The sequence below is a fragment of the Lathamus discolor genome, chromosome 3, assembly GCF_037157495.1.
Source record: "Lathamus discolor isolate bLatDis1 chromosome 3, bLatDis1.hap1, whole genome shotgun sequence".
Classification (NCBI taxonomy): Eukaryota; Metazoa; Chordata; class Aves; order Psittaciformes; family Psittacidae; genus Lathamus; species Lathamus discolor.
Window position 1 is genome coordinate 16871540 of NC_088886.1, and position 19495 is coordinate 16891034.

The window sequence follows — 19495 nt, forward strand, 5'->3', positions numbered from 1 at the left end:
GCCTGACTCAACCAATTACTACACTACCTCGTACCGCTAGTAAACATTAACATCCCTCCCCGCACACACTCCATCGTAACATGAAACAACACTTCCCCATCTTCACTTTTATCTGCAGTTTGATCAGTTTTAACTTGGATGGATCTGTGGAAAGGAGTAAGAGTAACAGCAGCCATTTACTGCTGACTGGAGTGCCAGGTACTGTCCAATTACCATCCAAACAGGAAACAAAACAAGTATTTTAATATGAAGTAGCATTTTATTTTCCATTTGCTTTGTATACGGAGCTTCAGCCTAGCTAACACAAGCTGTGCACTGCGGGTAGCTCTAAGGACAGGAATGCTTGAATACTGTGCCTTTACAGTGCCAGCTCTACTGCATCCGCACAGCAAGGTTTTGGTAGTGGGAAGGCTACAGAGGGTGGCTTCTGTGAGAAGCTGCTAGAAGCATCTCTTATGTCCAATAGAGCCAATGCCAGATGGTCCCAAGACGGACCTACTGCTGGCCAAAGCTGAGCCCAGCAGTTACAGTAGTACCGCCTCTGGGACAACGTGTTTAAGAAGAGGAAAAAAACCTGCACAACATACAGCCAGACGGTGTAGTGAGAATATGTGAGAAAAACAACTCTCCGGTACCAAGGCCAGCGTCAGTGGCGAAGACCACGGTGGGACAGGCTGATGCCCTGCAGGCATGGAGGTCCATGGTGGAGCAGATACCCACCTGCAGCCCATAGAGGACCCCACACCAGAGCAGGTGGATGCCAAAAGGTGGCTGTGATCCTATGGGAAGAGCAGCCTCCTGGAGGACCACGGAAGAGACCCACACTGGACCAGTTCATGGGAAGGACTCACATTGGAGAAGTTCATGGAGAACTATCTCCTGTAGGAGGGAACGCACACTGGAGCAGGGAAAGAGTAAGAGAAGCCCTCCCTGAGGAGGAGGAAGTGGCAGAGACAATGGGATGAACTGACAGCAACCCCCCCTTCCCTGTGCCCCTGCTCCACACTGGGGGAGGAAAAAGAGAAAATCAGGAATAAAGTTAAGGCCAAGAAGAAAGGAAGGTGTTTTTCCTACTTGGTCATAAATGAAATATGTTTTCCCCCAAGTTGAGTCTGCTTTGCTGTGATGGTAGTAGTGAGTGATCTCTCCCCGTCCTTATCTTCACATACAAGCCTTACATTCTATTTTCTTGCCCCTGTCCAGCTGAGGGAGGGAACGATAGAGCAGCTTTACTGGGCACCTGTTATCCACCCAGGGTCAATCCACCACAGCACCAGTTCTAGAAAGCACCACTTTATGTACTTTTCAAAACACCAAATGAAATAGCATTTGCACAAGAACACTGCATTATAATAGCAAAAAAGCATGTATAAACCTTTTCAGCATCAGTCAAATACAGCATCCACCTTGAATTTTAGGCCATAACCCCACTAGTGCTGCAGGAGAGCTCTCTGAAGAGGGGCTTCAAGTGTTTGTAAGCTAAGGCCTGCTGTGAAATCCCATAGTGCATTCTACAAAATTGCAACATGGCCTTTGAGCCAAGTGCTGGTTCTGCTTTGACCAATGCAATCCAACATGGAAGTTGTACCAAAAGAGGAACTTCCCTCTGCCACAGCCAATCTTTACCTTCCGTCATCACAGAATATGCTCTCGGTGGTGTTCTCTAACAACTGCAAGCGGCCAAAACTTCACAACATAACCCCTGTTTGCAATCGCTTGAATACTGGGGATCAGACTTTCTCTGGGACTCAGGACAGACAATTTCAAGGAGACTTAAGATGGGTAGCAGGGAGCTCACTGCTGTTGAAACAAGCCAGCAGGAGCCAGGTTATTACAAGACTGAGAAATCTGCTTCTGAATATTTTATTTTGAAGCTAAATTAAAAAACTTGACTGGAGCGCTAAATTTCTGGATCCTCCATTAGAGCATAGTTTGTTAGCCAGAACTTCAACAGTTTGGGCTGTGGCTGCATCAACACTAGACTTGATTAGTCATAATGCTGAAAGCCCTTCTGTTTCATAGCCTCTTCCTCAAGTACCCTGTTTGTAAATCAGAGGTTAAATGTGGCCCAGACAAGATCAATCAGTGCATACTGTACTGCTGTAGTGATTTAGGTTGGTTTCAGTTTTTTTCCTGTAAATTACTTTCTATTTTAAATGGCTTTATTGAACCTGCATACATGTATATTTAAACTTCCTTTAAAAGTTCACCCTCTTAAAGCAGAGCTTGGATTTCATTTCTTTCAGTGGCATAGCAGTTAAAGAGGAGTGAGCACACCTATTTGATGTTATCAGGGGACGTAAGAAATGAGCATAATGAACACAGCCATACTGTTCTGTTAATCTACCCGCAATGTCTGCCTATGCACCAGCAGCACAGACTGGAATGTATCTCCTTGAGCATTCACTCCACTATGGAAGTAATAATGGCTTTTGTGCTTCTTGTACTGATCCTAACAATCCACAGTCAGACTTTCTCACGTACACTGGTCTGGGCTTTTCACCACAGCCAGGTTTCTGGCATAGCTTTAATAAACCACCAAACTGCCTATTCTGAAAGCAAGATAAGGAGAAGGAAAAGAGAAGTATGGCCTATTTTGTGAACTTTGGCAATCGAGAAGACAGGTCATAGTGCCAGTTCTGACCAACCAAGCCTGCGATCCTCCTCAAGAAGCACAGAAACCGTTTAAGGCATAAATACTGAATGAATGCTAAACCTGCACAGTGAGGCAGGTTAATTCTCTCTGTAGGAGTTTAAGCAGGGTCTCACTATGTGGCTTACATTTTGTTTCCATGCAAAAGAAGCCTCTGAGGTGTATTTATTCCATTCATACAAAAAACCAATTTCATGTACTTAAAAGAAGAAAAGGAGAAAGACGGCAGCACAGAAAGTTTTCTTCATTACAAAGTGTTTTTCCATCAGGCAATTATTTACAAGAACTTTTGTTAACACTGGAGTTTAGGCTCTGGAACAAAGTGGATATATTGTTTACTAGCTTTGCCAGTCAATCTCTTACAAACCTCTCCCTTCCCCCTCTCCTTTTCCAGCCAAGTCAGTTTCTCAAATAGCTCAGGAGTTTCCTTTGTCACCAAGATCTCCTTTTCCACAAATTGTCCCTTGAATAATGCCATCTTCAATGTAGTGCCCCGAGGTATCCATGCTCCTGCAGAGAACTGCTGAGGGGATCCGTGAAGAGCGTCTGTCCTGGCTCTTATCCTCAGAGGAGCAGCAAATCATCTTTTTCATGGTAGCCCACATTTCGTCATCTTTATATGAATAAATTATTGGGTTCATAACAGAGTTCAAGAGGGCCAGGAGAAGAAACCACCTCTTAACATTCTGAATCCCACAGTAGGTGCAGTTCAGACCATCCAGCAGTAAGACAACCAGGCCAGGGGTCCAGCAGACAACAAAGGCACCTAGAAATAAAGGAGAAAAAAAATACTTTAAACTGGTAAGAGTTTGGGGGCTTTTTGCCTCTTACAAGATTATCGGATTCATCAAAATTTTACACAAAAACTATAAAAGCAGGAGAGGACAAAATTCGAATGACAGTATCAAAATCATATCTAATACAATTTCTCCATCAAGCCCTGCGTGTGAGGCAGAGCAGCTCTCTCAGAAGGCTGCAGGGAGCAAGAATCCAGCTACTGACAGCATCAACTCAAACACAAGCGGGGAAAGGTCATCACAACAGTGATTTGTCCACAGTGATAAATAAACAAGAGCTCTGAAGCATTAACAAGCAGAGAACTAGCACTCTGAACTCAAACTTCCTCTCTTCATCTCTCTTGTATGCTGGAGGTGTACATACCAGGTGGCTCACTTCCACCACTACCACAATATGACCCAAAGAAGGGACACATCTGTCACGCTACAGCTGACTCTGAGAGCTATAGGCACAATGCCCAATTCATAAAATAGGAATCATAATTTAAACACATCCTGGGTGGAAACCCCCCAGGATACATGCCATTGCCTGTGACACACAAGCACACTGCTGGCGCCTGTCAGACCACCAGCCCACCTCTCTCCATCACTCCCTCCCGGCTTGTGTGTGCGGGGGACTTGAGACAAAACAACTCAGATCCAGGAAACAAGTCCAGCTGTAAATGAAGAGACAAAGAAAACAGATGAGTTAGTGAAGAGGAATCAAAGGATGTAACAAGTGAGGGCAAAGAAATGAAGCAAAGAACAGAATAAAAGAAAGAAAAATGACAAAAAAGGATGAGGAAGTAAGAGCGCAGTGATGGGGAACAAGAAAACTCTGCAGGTGTAGGAAGAAACTGCAGGAAAAGCCTGGGAGCAACGGAGTTCTCCTTGTGTTTCAAAGCTAGGCAGGAATGATAACAGCACCTGTGAGGAAGAAGTGAGACACACTGTGATAATAAAAGCTGAAACACACAAAGTAGGACAACATACTCTTCTTCCACCAGAAAGAGGAAATAAGGGAGAGAGATCTTAGAGTGAAGACAACACGAAGAAAGCATAAAAACCTTAGCTTAGGACAAAGTTCAATATTGCATTTGCATCTTTCCACATTACTGCACAATCCCACCGTGAAGGCAGGGGTATGGGCAGCACGGCTGGGGAGGGGGAACATGGCAACCAAGCGCAGCCCTCGGCCACGAGCTTGGGGGGGGACCCTGAGCTGCCCGATCTGCCCTCTTGTCTTCCCCATCACCACAGCCTGTCAGCCCTTGCCTTGAGCCCAAGGAAGGAGTAGCTATGTGCATGATAATACTAACTTAGCACAAGCCACAATTGCTGTCTGACATACAGAAATAGAAAATTACAGCTCTGCACAACAGTCACAGTTTGAACAACGTACTGAGGAAATTCCAGTCATTTATAACAGCAGAGTTTCCCCTTTTTGGGGCTTAGAAAAAATAAACAAACAAATAAGGATGATGGCAGCTACATGCTAAAAAGCTCTCCTGGGAGTGGTGGTATCTGTTCAACAATGTTTGTAGGGAAATCAAGTCCAGTTCACTCTTTTTAAAGCTGCTGGTTTTCCCATAGCTGAATTGTACAGGCAAGCAGTGGGACCTAGGCAGCACCAGAGTCAGGACTCCACAGCACATGGGCTGGTTTCAGCAGCACTGGACACTTCTCCCCACCAAGGAGTTTAATATAGTCTGTGCCATTCTGATGGGCAAGGCTTAATGGTATATAAAGTTGAATTCATGTGAGTTATTAAGCATTAGGACTGCTGAAAAATGTATCCAGGACAAGGTACCATGGATCTTGCTGCAAAGCTGTGCTCCTGGTGACCAAACAAAATTCAACCTACTTATTTACTATATTATAGGCAATATTTTACAGAACAGAAAGGCAAGAGACCACCTCCTCAGAAACTGCATTTTCTACTCTGCTGTACCAAGATTTTTGTAATGCTAAGTACTACTTTCATGGTGCTAGTTTTGAGATACTGGTTAACATCAGTAACATTCCTCCATTGCCCACTGGCATCAGGAGCTGCAAGCTGCTACCACAACACTTGTTTTCTCTGCTCAGCCTCTATATTACATACTGGTTTGGCTCCAGTATGCTGAGTAAGCAGTTGTGATACCAACTCCCTCTTACAGTCTACAATGCAGAGAACACTGTACTAATTTGTTGCCCTGGGGTTCACCAGCAAAGCCCTAGAACCAGACCACCCAGACAACAATAGTTGAGTGTCTCGGTAAGTATTTGGACAGGGTGCTTTTGCTGGCCACCAAGGGTCACTGGCAACATCGCCAACACACCATCTCCATGCAGAAATGGAGATGGTAACAAACCCTCCTTAGAGCAAGCACTGAAACCATTTTGACCACTTGTTCCACAAAGCATGCAAGGTCCAACCCTGCTTTCATGGAAGCCAGCAGGAAATAGACCCCAAAGCCACATATAACAGAAGACACAAATCTCCCCTTAAACAAACCCCCAGGATTGCAGGGGATTAGTCCGCAAACTCCTAGGATATGTCCCTGTCTATCTAAACAGGCAAACCCCTAAAAGGTTTCAGTGCCAAAAGTAAGGGAAGTTAAGACATCTGCAGACAAATCTCTGCACGTTTCCCCCACCCCATGACTGAAGACAAGGACAGGAGGCAATGCAGTGACAGTGTCAAAGTTACTGGCTGATGCTTCCATGGGGTGTTGCTTTGACTCCATCATCAAAAGTACATTTTGCTGTGTATGGAGACAGCAGAAGCGATTCACCCCCTGCTCTTAACGCTGCAGAGATGAAAGCAAGGCATGGTTCAGACTCATAGCCTTGCTTGGATTTTGCCATTTTTACAACAGATCTTCCAGAGGGAACCATGGTTAAGTCTAAACGCATACCTCTGTCTTGGCCCTTCAGTGATTTTCTTGTTTGCAGACATTTTATCCCATAGGAATCCCTCTCCCTGACAAAGTGCAACACTCCAAAAAGAGTTTAAATTTCTGGGGCTCTCTAAAATTCACAGAAGTGACATGAAATACAGCCTGGCTGCAACATGGATCAGAAGAACAGCTCTGAGTCTTCCCACCAGATTACAGGAGATCAATTGCCACAATGACTCAAGGTTAGTCTAAGGATTTGCCATTAGATTTAGAACAGTATTTTCTTGCAGGCTACATTATCTCTGCTTGAAAGTGAATTCCTGTGTACCTGGAAACACTGCTGATGCTTTGGCAGCACCATGTCATAAAGCTCCACACATCAAAGCTGTCCCTGACCATGCCAACGCTGAGAAGAGTGCAGTAGCTTCCAGTTGCCTTTGCCACATGCGCACCCAAGTTAAAACAGTAAGTTACCAATTAAACTATAAATTTACTGAAACTGAAAATCATCCGCCCCAAAGCGGCTATTTCAGCAGGAGTCTCACTGCCAAGTTCAGATGAGCTACCATATACAGACCATCCGAAAAATCACATACCCGCACACCTGCAGCCACCCTTCTTCAAAGCTATAGTCACAGGCTTAGCTAGGACTATGCCACAAGGTCAGCCTCAGAGGATTTTAGCCCCCTTTGCTAGATTTCTTATCTTCCAGCTTCAATCACATAACCTCCTGTGGTTTAGCACACCAAAGGGGAAGCCTAGCTCCTATTCTGTGATGGACCATTTTAGGGATTATGGTAGGAAAAAGGTAAATGACAGGGACCTGAGTCCCAGTCTCTGGAAGGTGTCATCCAAGGCCAAAAAGCCACCATGAATCCACAAAGTCACACTGAAACCCAGATTCCCTCAACTCTTAAGCGTAGGACCACAGGAGGAGAACACCCAGAGAGGACAGCCATGCTTAGCTGGAGGAGCAGCCAGCCACAGGCCCAGGCTCCCCACAAAGGGAGGTGGAGGCAGACAGGAGGAGCAGTGTGCCAGCAGGATTTTGTCCTGAACCTCCCATGAAACCAAGAGAGCACATTAACAGGAACTCTGGTTCTCATCGTGCTTCATCCAGCAACAGATTATCTTGGAATTGCTTTTAGTTGAGACCATATCAGGCATGTATTCCAAAGCATTTTCAGACGTTTTGGAACAAGCCATTAGAAATAACTGCCTTGAGCAAAGTCTACATGTTGCATACAGCCAGAGGTTGTTGCATCAGTGGATGTAAGAAAACTTTGGAAGAATCAATTTGGTCACTTGGTAACTTCTTTAGTAATAGGGAAGTCCAGAAAATGTGCTATTCAGTTTCCAATACATTTTGCAGTGTGCTTGAATGACTTGGCTATGAATGCACATTTCAAACCATTTCATAAAATAAATCTTCATTCCTAGAAATAAATGTTTATTAAAAGCCTCTCAGAGTCACAACTGGGAGAGCTGATATGAAGGAACATGCCAAGACACTCTTCTCCTGACACAGGAGTCTGAGGTAGATTCTGCGCCCAGCAACACATGCCCTGCGTCCACTTCTTTGGAAGCAGGCTCTTTTTTTGGTGTCGTTTCTGACTGACAAAGTAAATACAAAAAAGAAAGAGTAAGTTGAAAACAAAGTTTAAAGTGGGGTTTATTTCCTCACAGCAGCATGGCCATGGTGAGCGCTGAAGATCTGCCACAGGCTAAAGGACCATGAGGGATTAGCAAACAGCAGCCACCACTGTCCTTCCAACTGCCATACTAGGCAGTTGGGTGTCCTCCAGCACACAGAACACCTCTGCTCTGACCTGCAAACATGCACGGGTGGCACCGGGAGCCAACAGTGTTATTCCAGCATTCCCTTAACACCCTCCATCTTCGCCTTATTCAAGGCCAAACTATATAAATATACATATAAATCAGACAAGGCTATGCATGATGGTTTATTTGCTTGTGACTTCCCAGAAAACAGCCTGCAGTTCTGCCTTTAATAGAAATGCTCAGAGAACTGCTTTTTCAAGCACTTTTTATCTCTTTCCAATGCAGCAGTTAACTACAGTCTACCCAACACTTACACATTAGGGCATGGTCATATCTGGAGCGATTCAGAGCTTTTCTACAGAAATCTTCTCCTTCCAGGTCATGGTTTAAGTTTCATTGCATGAGAGCTTCAGGCAGGGCAGAAGATCAAATCTTGCCCTGGCAAGTCAAGGTGGGGGATAAGAACAATCACCACCTTCTCCCTCGATAGCTGCCATAAAATCAAGCTGGGGAAGAGGAAGGAGTACTGGGGAGTTCTTTAGTAGGGAAAGGCTCCGGCAGTGGACAAACCAACTTCAGAAGACACAGGAGCACGAGCGAGAACCTTGTATTTACTTGAACCAAGTAAAGTTCTTTTCCAAGGTCAAACACTGTAAAATTCAACTGATTCCAGCTTCTAAAGCATCTTAAAACATCACTTAAAACATCACAAAGGTGTTGTGTACTACAGCACTGGTATTTTCTGGGGGTGTAGGGGTAAGAAGAAAGAGAAGCAGATACCAGACTGAGCAACATCCATAGACCGCAAGGGGAAGGAAGTGTCCTTAGCCAACTTCCTACCCTGGCAACTCCTGCCTCCATGAAAAGTGATGCTTTTCTCTCAGACCTCTCTCGTACTACCATGCTGAACAGTCATCGAAGCAGTAAAGCCATATTTGTGGGTTCAGAGCTCCCTACAACCTGAGCCCAGCTTTGCAAGTGTCCCAGTGCCCCCACAGTTCCATCCACAATGACCTGCACCAACCTGGCTTCCAGAAAACACCTCATGCAGATTCAAGTCTCCCCCGGGGAAAACTGGCTTCTATAGCTAGTACTCTGTTCCAATGATCAATCATCCTCTCTAATGCATCTCTAATTTAACTAGCAGCTACATCACAACTAACTGATGCAGTGATCTGAGCTGCCCAAACATCAGCAGTGTCTCTAGTGCAGAATCCAAGTCAAATTTTGTGTTAGGATCTAGAAATCCAAGGCCATAACATATAACCACCTTAAAGTTATTTTGCACCATGCAATCTTCAGAGAATGAAGGCAAATTTTCCCCTTGCAAAGCAAATCTCTGTCAAAGTCACAGACCCACCAGGCATCAACTCCTTTCCCCAGGGAGGATGCCTTTCAAGGGGAAGTAGTACATTTAGGACACAGTCAAGAGGAAGAAGTGCAAAGGCAACTATCCACATCCAGCCACAGGATTCATGACCTTGGGTTGATATTCAAGAACATTATTTCAAAAACATTCTTCTAGATAGCTGTGAATGTTCACAAGCCTTCCTCCAAATGATTTTGTATTTCCCCCCTCCCCAAACATACCTGTAGATAATTTGTGTTTTTAACAAGCTGAAACAGATGCCTTTCTTCCACATATTGATCAGTCTTCTAGTTATTTCTGCGTGGTGCAACAGTAGTTTCACTATCTAAAGCAGACAGAAGCCTAAATGCCTCCAGCACTTGGAAATCTGATGAGGAGTTTTTTGGTTTTGTTTAAGGGGGGAACAATATGCTTAAAGAAACCTCAACCAACCAAACAACAAATCAAATAAACCCCACAAACCCATTCATTGGCACTGCCCCCCTCGCATGCCATGTTTTGTAGTCTCTTACCTAAGAGAGTCATGACAGTCTTCATAAGCTTCACAGGGGTTCTCCTACGGCTAATGGATCCACTAGTGTGCGATGATAAGACATTGGTTTTCCTCTGGACGTACATATAGATTCTTATGTAAACCACCACCATAATGAAGAAGACAACCAGGTTTAAGACACTCCAGAAGACCAAGTAACTTCTGCTATAAATAGGTGCCAGGGATGAGCAGGCACTAATGTCACAGAGGCAGTTCCAACCCAGGGTGGGAACAGCACCCATGAAAATAGCAATGGCCCAAATAGATATAATTAAAAAGGTGACTCTCTTCTTCGTAAGATTGCTGTGGATCTTCATCCGCATTATCGACATGTGCCGCTCAACAGCTATGACGAGCAGATTCACCAGGGAAGCTGTCAGGCTGGTGTCCAGAAGACCCTGACGCAAAAACCAGCGGTTAACAGTTAATGTCTTAGACACTGGGCCAGTGTTGAACATCAAGAAGACATAGGCAATTCCAGCAAAAAAGTCTGCAGCAGCTAAGTTGGCCAGAAGATAGTAAAAGGGAAAATGAAACCTCTTGTTCTTGACCACAGCTGCTATGACCAATGAATTTGAAATGAAAATGAAGAGGCAGAAGAACGTCCCAAAACACAGAACAACAATAAGCTGTGGCCCCGTCCACTCATCTACTGTGTCTGTGTTTGTCTTGTTATAGAAAAAGTCCATGCGCTTATCATAGTAGCATTCATTCATCCTGGATTAAAGCCCCTGCATCCTGGGAAGGGTGGAAGGGAAAAAAGAAAGAAGGATTAAGAAAACCCCAGCTATTGCTTCAGTCACCGTACTCTAACAGGGTTTCTTTTGAGGGAGAAGGAGATAGAACATGGACATGAGAGGGAATACATTTGGAGGCCTTAGGTAAACATTAATATTTTACACAGTTAATACAGAAGACAATATTCTGTCCCCTGAAGGACTGCAGCGCATGATGCTTGGATGATGAGGAACTTCTATGAGACTTACTTGCTTACAAAACCCCAACACAGTCCCTTTTCACTAGTAGCCATAGTGTATAGGCAACAAAGTGGAAGTTAAAGAGTTAAAAGTGACTGTCTGAAGGTCACAAAGAAAATCTGAGCAACAGCCAAGCCATTCTTGCCATGAAATCCTATGTCTGAGCCACAGCCCCATCATTATTTCCATTTCTCAATGTATCCAGTCAGGACAAGGAAGCATAAAACATAACTCTTCCATTTTACTGACTAAGCAATAAAAGGCCTAATACTGGGGGGGGGGGGGGGGGGGGGAGGGGGAACAACAACTTATTTTGTTTTTAATTATAAACTAATAATGTAAAAATATAGGTACATAAGATGCTACAGGCATATATATTCTGAGCACATGCCTGTTACTTGCTACTACAGGATTTAAGTGTAATGAAAAGGAAAAAAGAATATTCTACATATTTGACTATTTTAAAGCCAGGGATTCTTTTATTGGGCTGCCAGCCAAGAGCCCTGTGAGCACCACACAGCCCAATTATCTTCAAAACCAAAACACTGTTCCTTACCCAACCACAGGATAAAGCAAGCCCCAGCAACAGCAGTAGTACTGGGTTTTTTCTTATACCCACTCAGCACTATTTTGCACACAGGGCTATTAACCATGATGGAATGGGATCTGTGTTCCCGATTACATCACACTTCAGCTACTCCGGTGAGGTCAATGGCAGCTGCCTTGGCAATTTCACTGCCTTTATTATGAATCAAACTGAACTTGAATTAATTTACACAGGCAGGTCTGACAGCAATTACTCATGGTGACCAGACCCCATGCAGGGTCTCACTGCCTGGTAGGGAGAGTTTGTGTCTGATCATCACTGGAGCTCACATTTGCTGTCAGTATCTGAATAAGGGGTTTAACAATGACTTTATGAATAGATATGATACATTCATTAATACATTTAGCAAAACTTGGGAATCCAACCATAGCACAAGATCCTAATCACATTAGGTATTATACAGAGTGGCAAACCAGTACCTGCCTAAGGACAGAGAAGAGGAAGTATCAGGATACAAAGCTGCAGGAGAGGCAGCAGGGTTAATAACCTCTGTAAAGCCCCTTGTGAGCCCCAGGCTGTCGTGGGTGCCAGTGACAGACTGAGTGGGGCTGAAAAGAAAAAAAAAATAAAACCCCACACCTAGAAACGGTTACAGGCAGAAAGATACAAGAATAAGCTTTTCATCCCTACAGCTAAAATTGATCACCGATAAAGATCAGGTTCACTTTGTCTGTTATTACCCTGTGGTTGCCTAACAGCTATATCTCATCTCCCCGGGGACTGGGAAGCGAATTAAGCAATCCCCAGCAGGCTGGCTAACAAGCCACATTTATATTAAAAGGTTCCTTTTGAGTTTTTAAGGTTAAAAGGTTCATCTTCTGCCATTTAAGTTATGATACTTGTGCCATTTCTCTCATGCAGTATTTGTATTACCTAATTTGAAACCAACCCTCACCATTCCACGATTAATTCTTTCAGCAGTCTTGGATTGGGGGTTTTGGTTTGGTTTTTTGATTTGTTTTTAATATTCTGATTTTCTGAGCTACCGCCTTGGTTCCCAGTTCCCACCCTACATCTAGTAGTCAACATGAAATCAGATCACTTCACATTGTTGTCCATTTTATTACCATCAAGAACCCAGGCAGCCACTTTTACAAAAGAATGTATCATAAAAAAAGTCAAATTCAAATACATAAAACTAAGGACAATTACTAAAGGATAAGAAGCAGAAGGAAACAAGTAAATCAACCCTTTAACGACAAATAAAAAAGCCTTAGCAGCTCAGATCCACCATATGGAGTCAACCTGAATTCAATGCCTACAGCTTCCTGTTTGCGGCAGTACAGTAGAGTTGGGCAGCTGATACATGCCCCATCCTCACCTAGGAAATACTCCAGTCCGTAAGTGACCAGAGTCCCATGAGGAGCTACAGAAAACAGCTCCTCAAGCAGCAGAGTGCTGGGAACCCTGCCAGCCAAGATGGCTCTGCTCCTACCCACCAAAGCAGTAAAGGACTTGCTGAGCTTGACATGTAGCTTTTACAGAACAGCCCAAATGCCTGCAAATAGAAGCAGCATTTTGGGCAAGAATGGCAGGGGAGGGGAGTGTAGAATATGTGAAAATTATAGGGAAAGTTTTCTGAACATATTGCATGTTACTGTGCAATCATCTCAGCAGATGAATCTCTCTTATTTGCAGTGACAGAAGAAATCTGCAGATACTTCTTGCAGCTCATCTGGAGAGCAAGCTTAAAAAGAAATAAATCCAAAATATCAACTATGAACCTAATCTAAATGCTTCATCTTATTGATCCCACCCTCATTTTCAGTAGTACCCAGAAAAGGGGGGGGGTTGTCAAAATAAAGAAATCACACATCTAATGCTCCAACAAAATAATCGAACACTCACTGTCACACAGCAGAGCACAAATAACAACCAGTTTTGAAAGTGATGTCTTGAGGTGTTGAGGTAAGATGGGAGGGAGTAGAAAAGCATCCAGCTGAGGTCTCAGGGTCAAAGGGCAGACTCTGGAGATATCCAAATGGAAGCTGCACCAGAGTGGTAGCTGAAGTGCAGCTAGCCTGCATCCCAGTCCTTCAGAGCAGAGATGTAGCACTTGGCTGTCTGTACCAGCTTATGTACAAAAAGCACTTGTCACACCAGGGTCCTTCCAGAGAGTGGTTTATTTCACACCTTCATTTTACTTCAAGTCCTCCCAGCAGAGCCAGCCTGGCCTCAGGGGAGCTGTGCAGCTGTGATAGCACTGTGCAGCTGTATCCTCAGTGGTCCTGCCCCAGTCCACATCAGGCACAAGAGATGTACGACAGGATGTGCCATATTTCCTGGCATGTCACAGTTCAATACATCGCAGACTTTGGTATCCAGGTCTTCTCCTCTGTATCCAAATCAGAGAGGTTTTTCTTAATTGGGGTAGGTTTAAACTTAAAAAGAAAAAAACCCCACACCCTTTAGTATTACATATTTCAGATTTAAGTACACACAAATTTGAAGAGTCAGGCAAAATAATGTTCAAAATTTTTAAAACAGAAACAAGTAGTAGAAAACAGGTCAGCCCAAACTTATCAACAGCCATCTGGAGTCCGCACCAGAGAGCTCCCAAGTTCTGCTACTCACTTCACAAAGAATTGCCCTCTTCTGCTTCGAAAGTAGCACTCATGAGCTTCAGACTTCTTGTTTATGGGAAAGGAGAGCAAACAACAGCCATTCACCTCTTCTATGCCACTCAGTATTTTATAGCCCTTCATACAGACCACCAAAAGCTTGACAGCAGTAACCACATATTACATATCCTATAGATGGGCTGAGGTATTAGCTTGCCACAAGTCACCTGCAAGCAAAAACATCAAAGCTTCGCAACGGCCAAAACCACACCTTTGTCAAAAAGGTTTTATTTCAATACAATAATTACTTCAGTTCAGCCAATAGTGGCTACACAGATCAGAAACTGATGGCCTGCAAAGTGTGTTTTCCTCTACAACTCTGAGTAAACATAAAACATCTGCTCAAAAGAACTCCGTGGATTCAGTTCAATTAAACTGCTTTCAAACGCAAAAGCATACATTAAGAATCCTTTCCAATTCAGCACATTTGATCTCTGTTTGTCTTGAAGATAGCTTGCATATTTGAGTTGATTTTAAATTCCTATTTGTAAGTGTAATTTGTATCAAGTCAGAATATATTTTACACCACTCTTGAAATAAAAGTCAAGAATCTGCATGGGTAGACAGGAATATATTACACTAGCTACCTAAATAAAGGGCGAAATAAAACATCACCTAGATAATGTTTTGGACATTGCAAACTAAAATACTTTAATAATTATTCAATTAGATATTAGTTTGCCTCAAGTTATTAAATTTCAACATACAGATTTTTAGTATGTTATTTAAATCACTGATTTTGCTCAATTCAAACAGTGATTAAAATCACTTAAGTCACTTTCAGCCTGTAAATCAGCTGAAGCCGAGTCACTTGTTATTAATGCAGACATTTCTGAAGGAAAACTCAGTGTTTTAATGAGGTTATTACAAAGTTTAACCTGCAAGCCATAACGTGATTCATGTCACGCCACACTGGTTTTCAGCCTCTTGCCTGTCCATTAAAACCTAAGCTGTTTCAATACATTGGCCACAAGCTTATTGAAGGGTTGGCATCAATTTGGGGGACTTTGACGGCTTCTGCCTTGCTCCTGTAGAAATGCAACAAGCCTGGGCTGGCACAGTCAGCTACCTTGAGAGGATTCAAGGCTTGTTTGCGGCTGGATGGGGAAGCCCATTGAGCAGGACTGAACTATAGCAGTGAAGTCCTATAGCAGGACTGAAGGTTGGCATGGGAGATTTTGCCAGGCAGAACCCCAGCCTGGGTTAGTGCTGGTCCTCCTGAGCTGGCACAGGGATTTCTGTGCAGAATTTGGCATGGATCAGCAGCCAAAATGATACGCTCCAGAACAGGAGGACAAACAGTGAAGCCAGTACAGTCCAGGCAGGTCCATGGGATGGCACAGAGGAGCAAGCTGTGCCTAGGCACAGCCTGCAACATGGGCAGGCTGTAGCAGTTCACCTCTCTGCCTCCCCTTGCCCAACACCAGAGATGAGGTTATCAAATACGGATTTCCAAGATATTTTGAAACTTATCACAAAAGTTACTCTTCAGAAAGCAGAGTTTATCGTACTGACTGATCACAGGCATTGGTGGCAGAGCAAAGAGGCAAGAAGAAAGACTCCCCTTGCATTCAGACCACTACTGCAGAGAAATATTAAGCCACAGCAATTGCCTTCCTGCAATTGTTTAGGCGTTTTAAACTTCTATAAGCAGCAGTCAGCCCTGGTACCGTACCACAAAAGGAGCATCTGGAGGCTTGCAGGCTACACGTCCCCTGGCAAGGGCTGCACTCCTGCTCCTGAAGCCTGTGCCACAGGCAGTCATGAGCACCCTCTGTCCCTTCCTGTTCTTCAGGATAAACTATGGTGCTGCTTTTCTTTTTCTTTTTACTGAAAACCTCTCTCTCACCTCGTTCCCATGAGGAAGGTGGAGGCAGCAGTAGGAAGCCAGGACACCAGGCAGCCAAGCTATACATACAAGTAATACCAGTTCATAAAGGCAATTGGTCCCTTGTCCCCCTCCACACCCTGCATACATGTATAGCCACGGAGGAAAACACAGCCAAATGATTGCACAGTAACCCAAGAAACACAGTCAGGTTACCTCAGCTTAGAAAGAAATACCAGTGCAGAAAAGGGTGTGTAACACAGCAGAGGCCAAAAACGTTAATATGTAACTGTAAGAAGGAGTTTTGTAGGTAGCTACTCTGGTTTGCTTTTAATTGTCTTTAATAGCTAATTGATATTATAACCAAAAACATCAATTTAGAGAAACAAACTGAAAGGTGGCACACAAAGAACTAAGTTATGCCTAAATAGCTCAGTCTAAAGTAAAGGGTTTTTTTTATCTGGTACTGTCAGAGGATGCAAGGGAAGCTGACAGTCACTTGGCAGGTTTTACAGAGACAGATTATCTCAGAAGCAACTGATTTACATTTTGTTTAAGGAAATTCTGTGGGCACTGCCGGTGCTTGGAACCACACGCTGCGTGCTCGTCTTTAAGGAACTGAGAATATACCTTTTAAAAAGCCATTTTTTACACTCAGCTTTACAGACTGGGAAAAAGTTGTGTTTAAAAAAGAAATCTAAGTTTTTAGTCCAGAGCACTGGATGATTAACAAGAGAATCTACTTCTGGTTGTGTTCGGCTATATTTTGTTTCTTCAATATTCCCAATTTCACATAATTGGCTGAACCCAAATCAAGCACGCGCAAGCAGCATTATCCCATTATCTTGGTCTTCAATACCTTTTAGATTAAGATGAGCAGAGCATCACAGTTATTTCCACTCCAAGTGTAATTGCCTTTTTTAATGGCAACATCTGGTGAACTGAAAAGGGAAGGGAGTGGAATGAAGGGAATCAAGATGATTCTTTGGCAACCTGTACATACTGGTGGTGGAAACATTTAGGGTTTTATTGTTTAACAATATATCCCATGTAAAACACCAAGGCTATATGGTGCAGACAAAGATTCTTAAGAAAAGTATTGAACCAACCAAAAATGTAGAACCTCAAGACCAAATATTTAAGTTGCAGAGAGGAAGCAGCACCGCCAGCCATGGCCCACAGCACTCTGTACACACAGACTGATAACAGGCTTGCAAGAAAAAACCACCGTGGGGCACAGAAGTGTCACCCTGTGCATGTACACGACAGGGCTGCTCTTCTGTAAGCTGCTGCAGCTGGCACGGGCAGTGGAACCGTAAAGCACAGAGATACAGAGGCACCTACACCAAGGTATTACATAGGTCAGGTGCCAGCTCCTGAAACCCCTTCTGTTTAAAACTGCTTTACCACACTAAATTGCTTTTAAAAGCTCTGATCCATTGCAGAAAGCTGCTAGGGACAGATATTAAAGTAACTCACTAGTTACCACAAGTTTAGACTTCAGACTTTGGTAATTTAAGACTTTCTGAAATTATGGTTTACTAAATCTATATATGGAGTTCAAACTAAAAACTTCACTGCAAAGCTTTCATTTAGTCTCCTTAAGTGTGGTTCTGGAAGGAGCTGGCAGGTCATCCTATGATGCGGAAACAGACACACCATTTAAAGCATTTAAAAGCCATTCAAAGAGCCTGTACATTGTGAAATATGCCTAGAAGAAAGTACCTGCTCTGCTTCTAAACTAAGCTTTCCATCTCTGCAGAACTTCCAGGTCCACTCATTGATCGCTATCAGCTCCATTTTACAATTCAACAAAAGAGATTTCTTTCACAAGACCTATAGAATGCAAACAGACCGTTTCAGCACAGTCACAACCAAAGTGAACTGCTACTGTTTATTTTCAGCACATACCTGATGAGGACCTGAATCACACCACTGCCGATTAAAGCAAGCCACCTGACTGTATCTGACCTGTTAACAGATTCAGGGCCCTGGTTTGCAAGCAAACATTTCAGTGGAACTGGTAGAAATGATGGCCTCTGAGAAATACTCAGAGACATAGAAGTGAAACTAATGGATTAAAAGTGGAACCCAGACATACAACTCTTTAGGACTAATACCCAAGAGGAATACACTCTATGATGTCAAAACCTACACATCAGAAATTATTATCTGATAGCATAAAGACTATGCTGAAGGATGTTTGTTAAAGCTCATAACACAGGAGGACAAGGATACAGTCAACTCGTCTGAAACTATAGTCTAGCTTGCTGCAAAAAGTCAAACGCACCTTTCAGCTTTACATGCCAATAAAAGCTGCTGCTTTACTGTTTGTGCATATTTTCTTTAATTTCACTTCATTTTCGGTACCCAGATAAATTTGACAAAAATCAGATTTTCACCAATATGGCTGGATTTGAGTTGTGCTTTCTACTACACCTCTTAGAAAACCATAAGCACAAAAGACCATGCACAAAACCACACACTGTACAGCATAAAGACCAAAACTACAGCAAAGCACCTTACCAACCTGGAACAAGAAATGTCTTTCTGGAATTACATCACAGAAGGGAGAACAGACCTACCCACACAGCCTCTGGAAACACAAAGGTACAAACACGCATCACCCTCTCCCCCACCCTACCCCCCTTTTTTCTTCCTTAAGAAAAAAACCCTAATGAACAGATATAACGCAAAATGATGTCGTTGTATTTGTCCGTGTACTGCACAGATTAAGACGAGACCCTATAGAAAACTTCATGAAGAATCTATGCCACACACCACGCGGTGTAAACTCACCTCGGCAAGACGCGATATACAAATCCAGAGGTGTGCAAACTAAGCTTGAAGCGTACAAACGCTCACATGAGTACATATAGGCAATATCCATACCTTGCATATACTTAAGCACACAGAGTCGCGCACAGGGTGCGGAGCTGCAGCACCTGCACTGCCCAGGGCTGCGGCACCGCAGGGCCGGGACCGGGAGCCAGCCCCAGCCGGACGCCCCTTCCTGCTCTCCGTCAACGGGCAGCTGCTCCCGAGGAGGACCCCAGAGAGAGCGGCAGGAGTTCACCAGAAGCGCAGGAGGTTTCGCTCTGCCCGGCAGTAACTCAGCCACCGCGGTCACCGCGCCCGCAGCAGAACTGCTCCCACCGCCGGCCCGGGACGCGCCCGCCCCACCCGGCTCACGGTGCCGGGGGGCTCTGCCCCGTCCCCCTTCACCCCCTTCCGCCGCGGCCCCACTCACCGGCAGCCTCCGGAGCGCCGCCGCCGCTCGGGCCCGCCCGTGCACCGCTCCGCTCCCCGCCCCGCGCCGCGTTAACCCGCCCGGCGCTGCCCGGCCCCGACACCTGCGCCGACGCCAACGGGAAAAGTTGGTTGGGTGCGTTTGCGTCCTCTCTGGTGCCGAGGCTGGGCGCTTCCGATGCGGGCAGAGACAAGGCACAGCGCACAGGACCGTGGAGC

The 19495-nt window shown here is 44.3% G+C and overlaps 1 protein-coding gene across 2 annotated transcripts; it reads right to left on the minus strand.

Moving 5' to 3' along the window:
* Nucleotides 1–2542: 2542 nt before the first annotated feature.
* On the minus strand, nt 2543–19377 carry LPAR3 (lysophosphatidic acid receptor 3). Of its 2 annotated transcripts, XM_065672589.1 has the most exons (4): nt 19278–19377; nt 13427–13913; nt 9975–10732; nt 2543–3419 (listed from the first exon to the last, which is right to left on the minus strand). In XM_065672589.1, exons 3-4 carry the CDS (start codon nt 10708–10710, stop codon nt 3070–3072), a joined length of 1086 nt encoding a protein of 361 aa, XP_065528661.1. In that variant the 5' UTR covers nt 10711–10732; nt 13427–13913; nt 19278–19377; the 3' UTR covers nt 2543–3069. The 2 variants fall into 2 exon arrangements, with proteins under 2 accessions (XP_065528661.1, XP_065528662.1); XM_065672590.1 differs by lacking the exon at nt 13427–13913.
* Between the last annotated feature and the right edge of the window lie 118 nt (nt 19378–19495).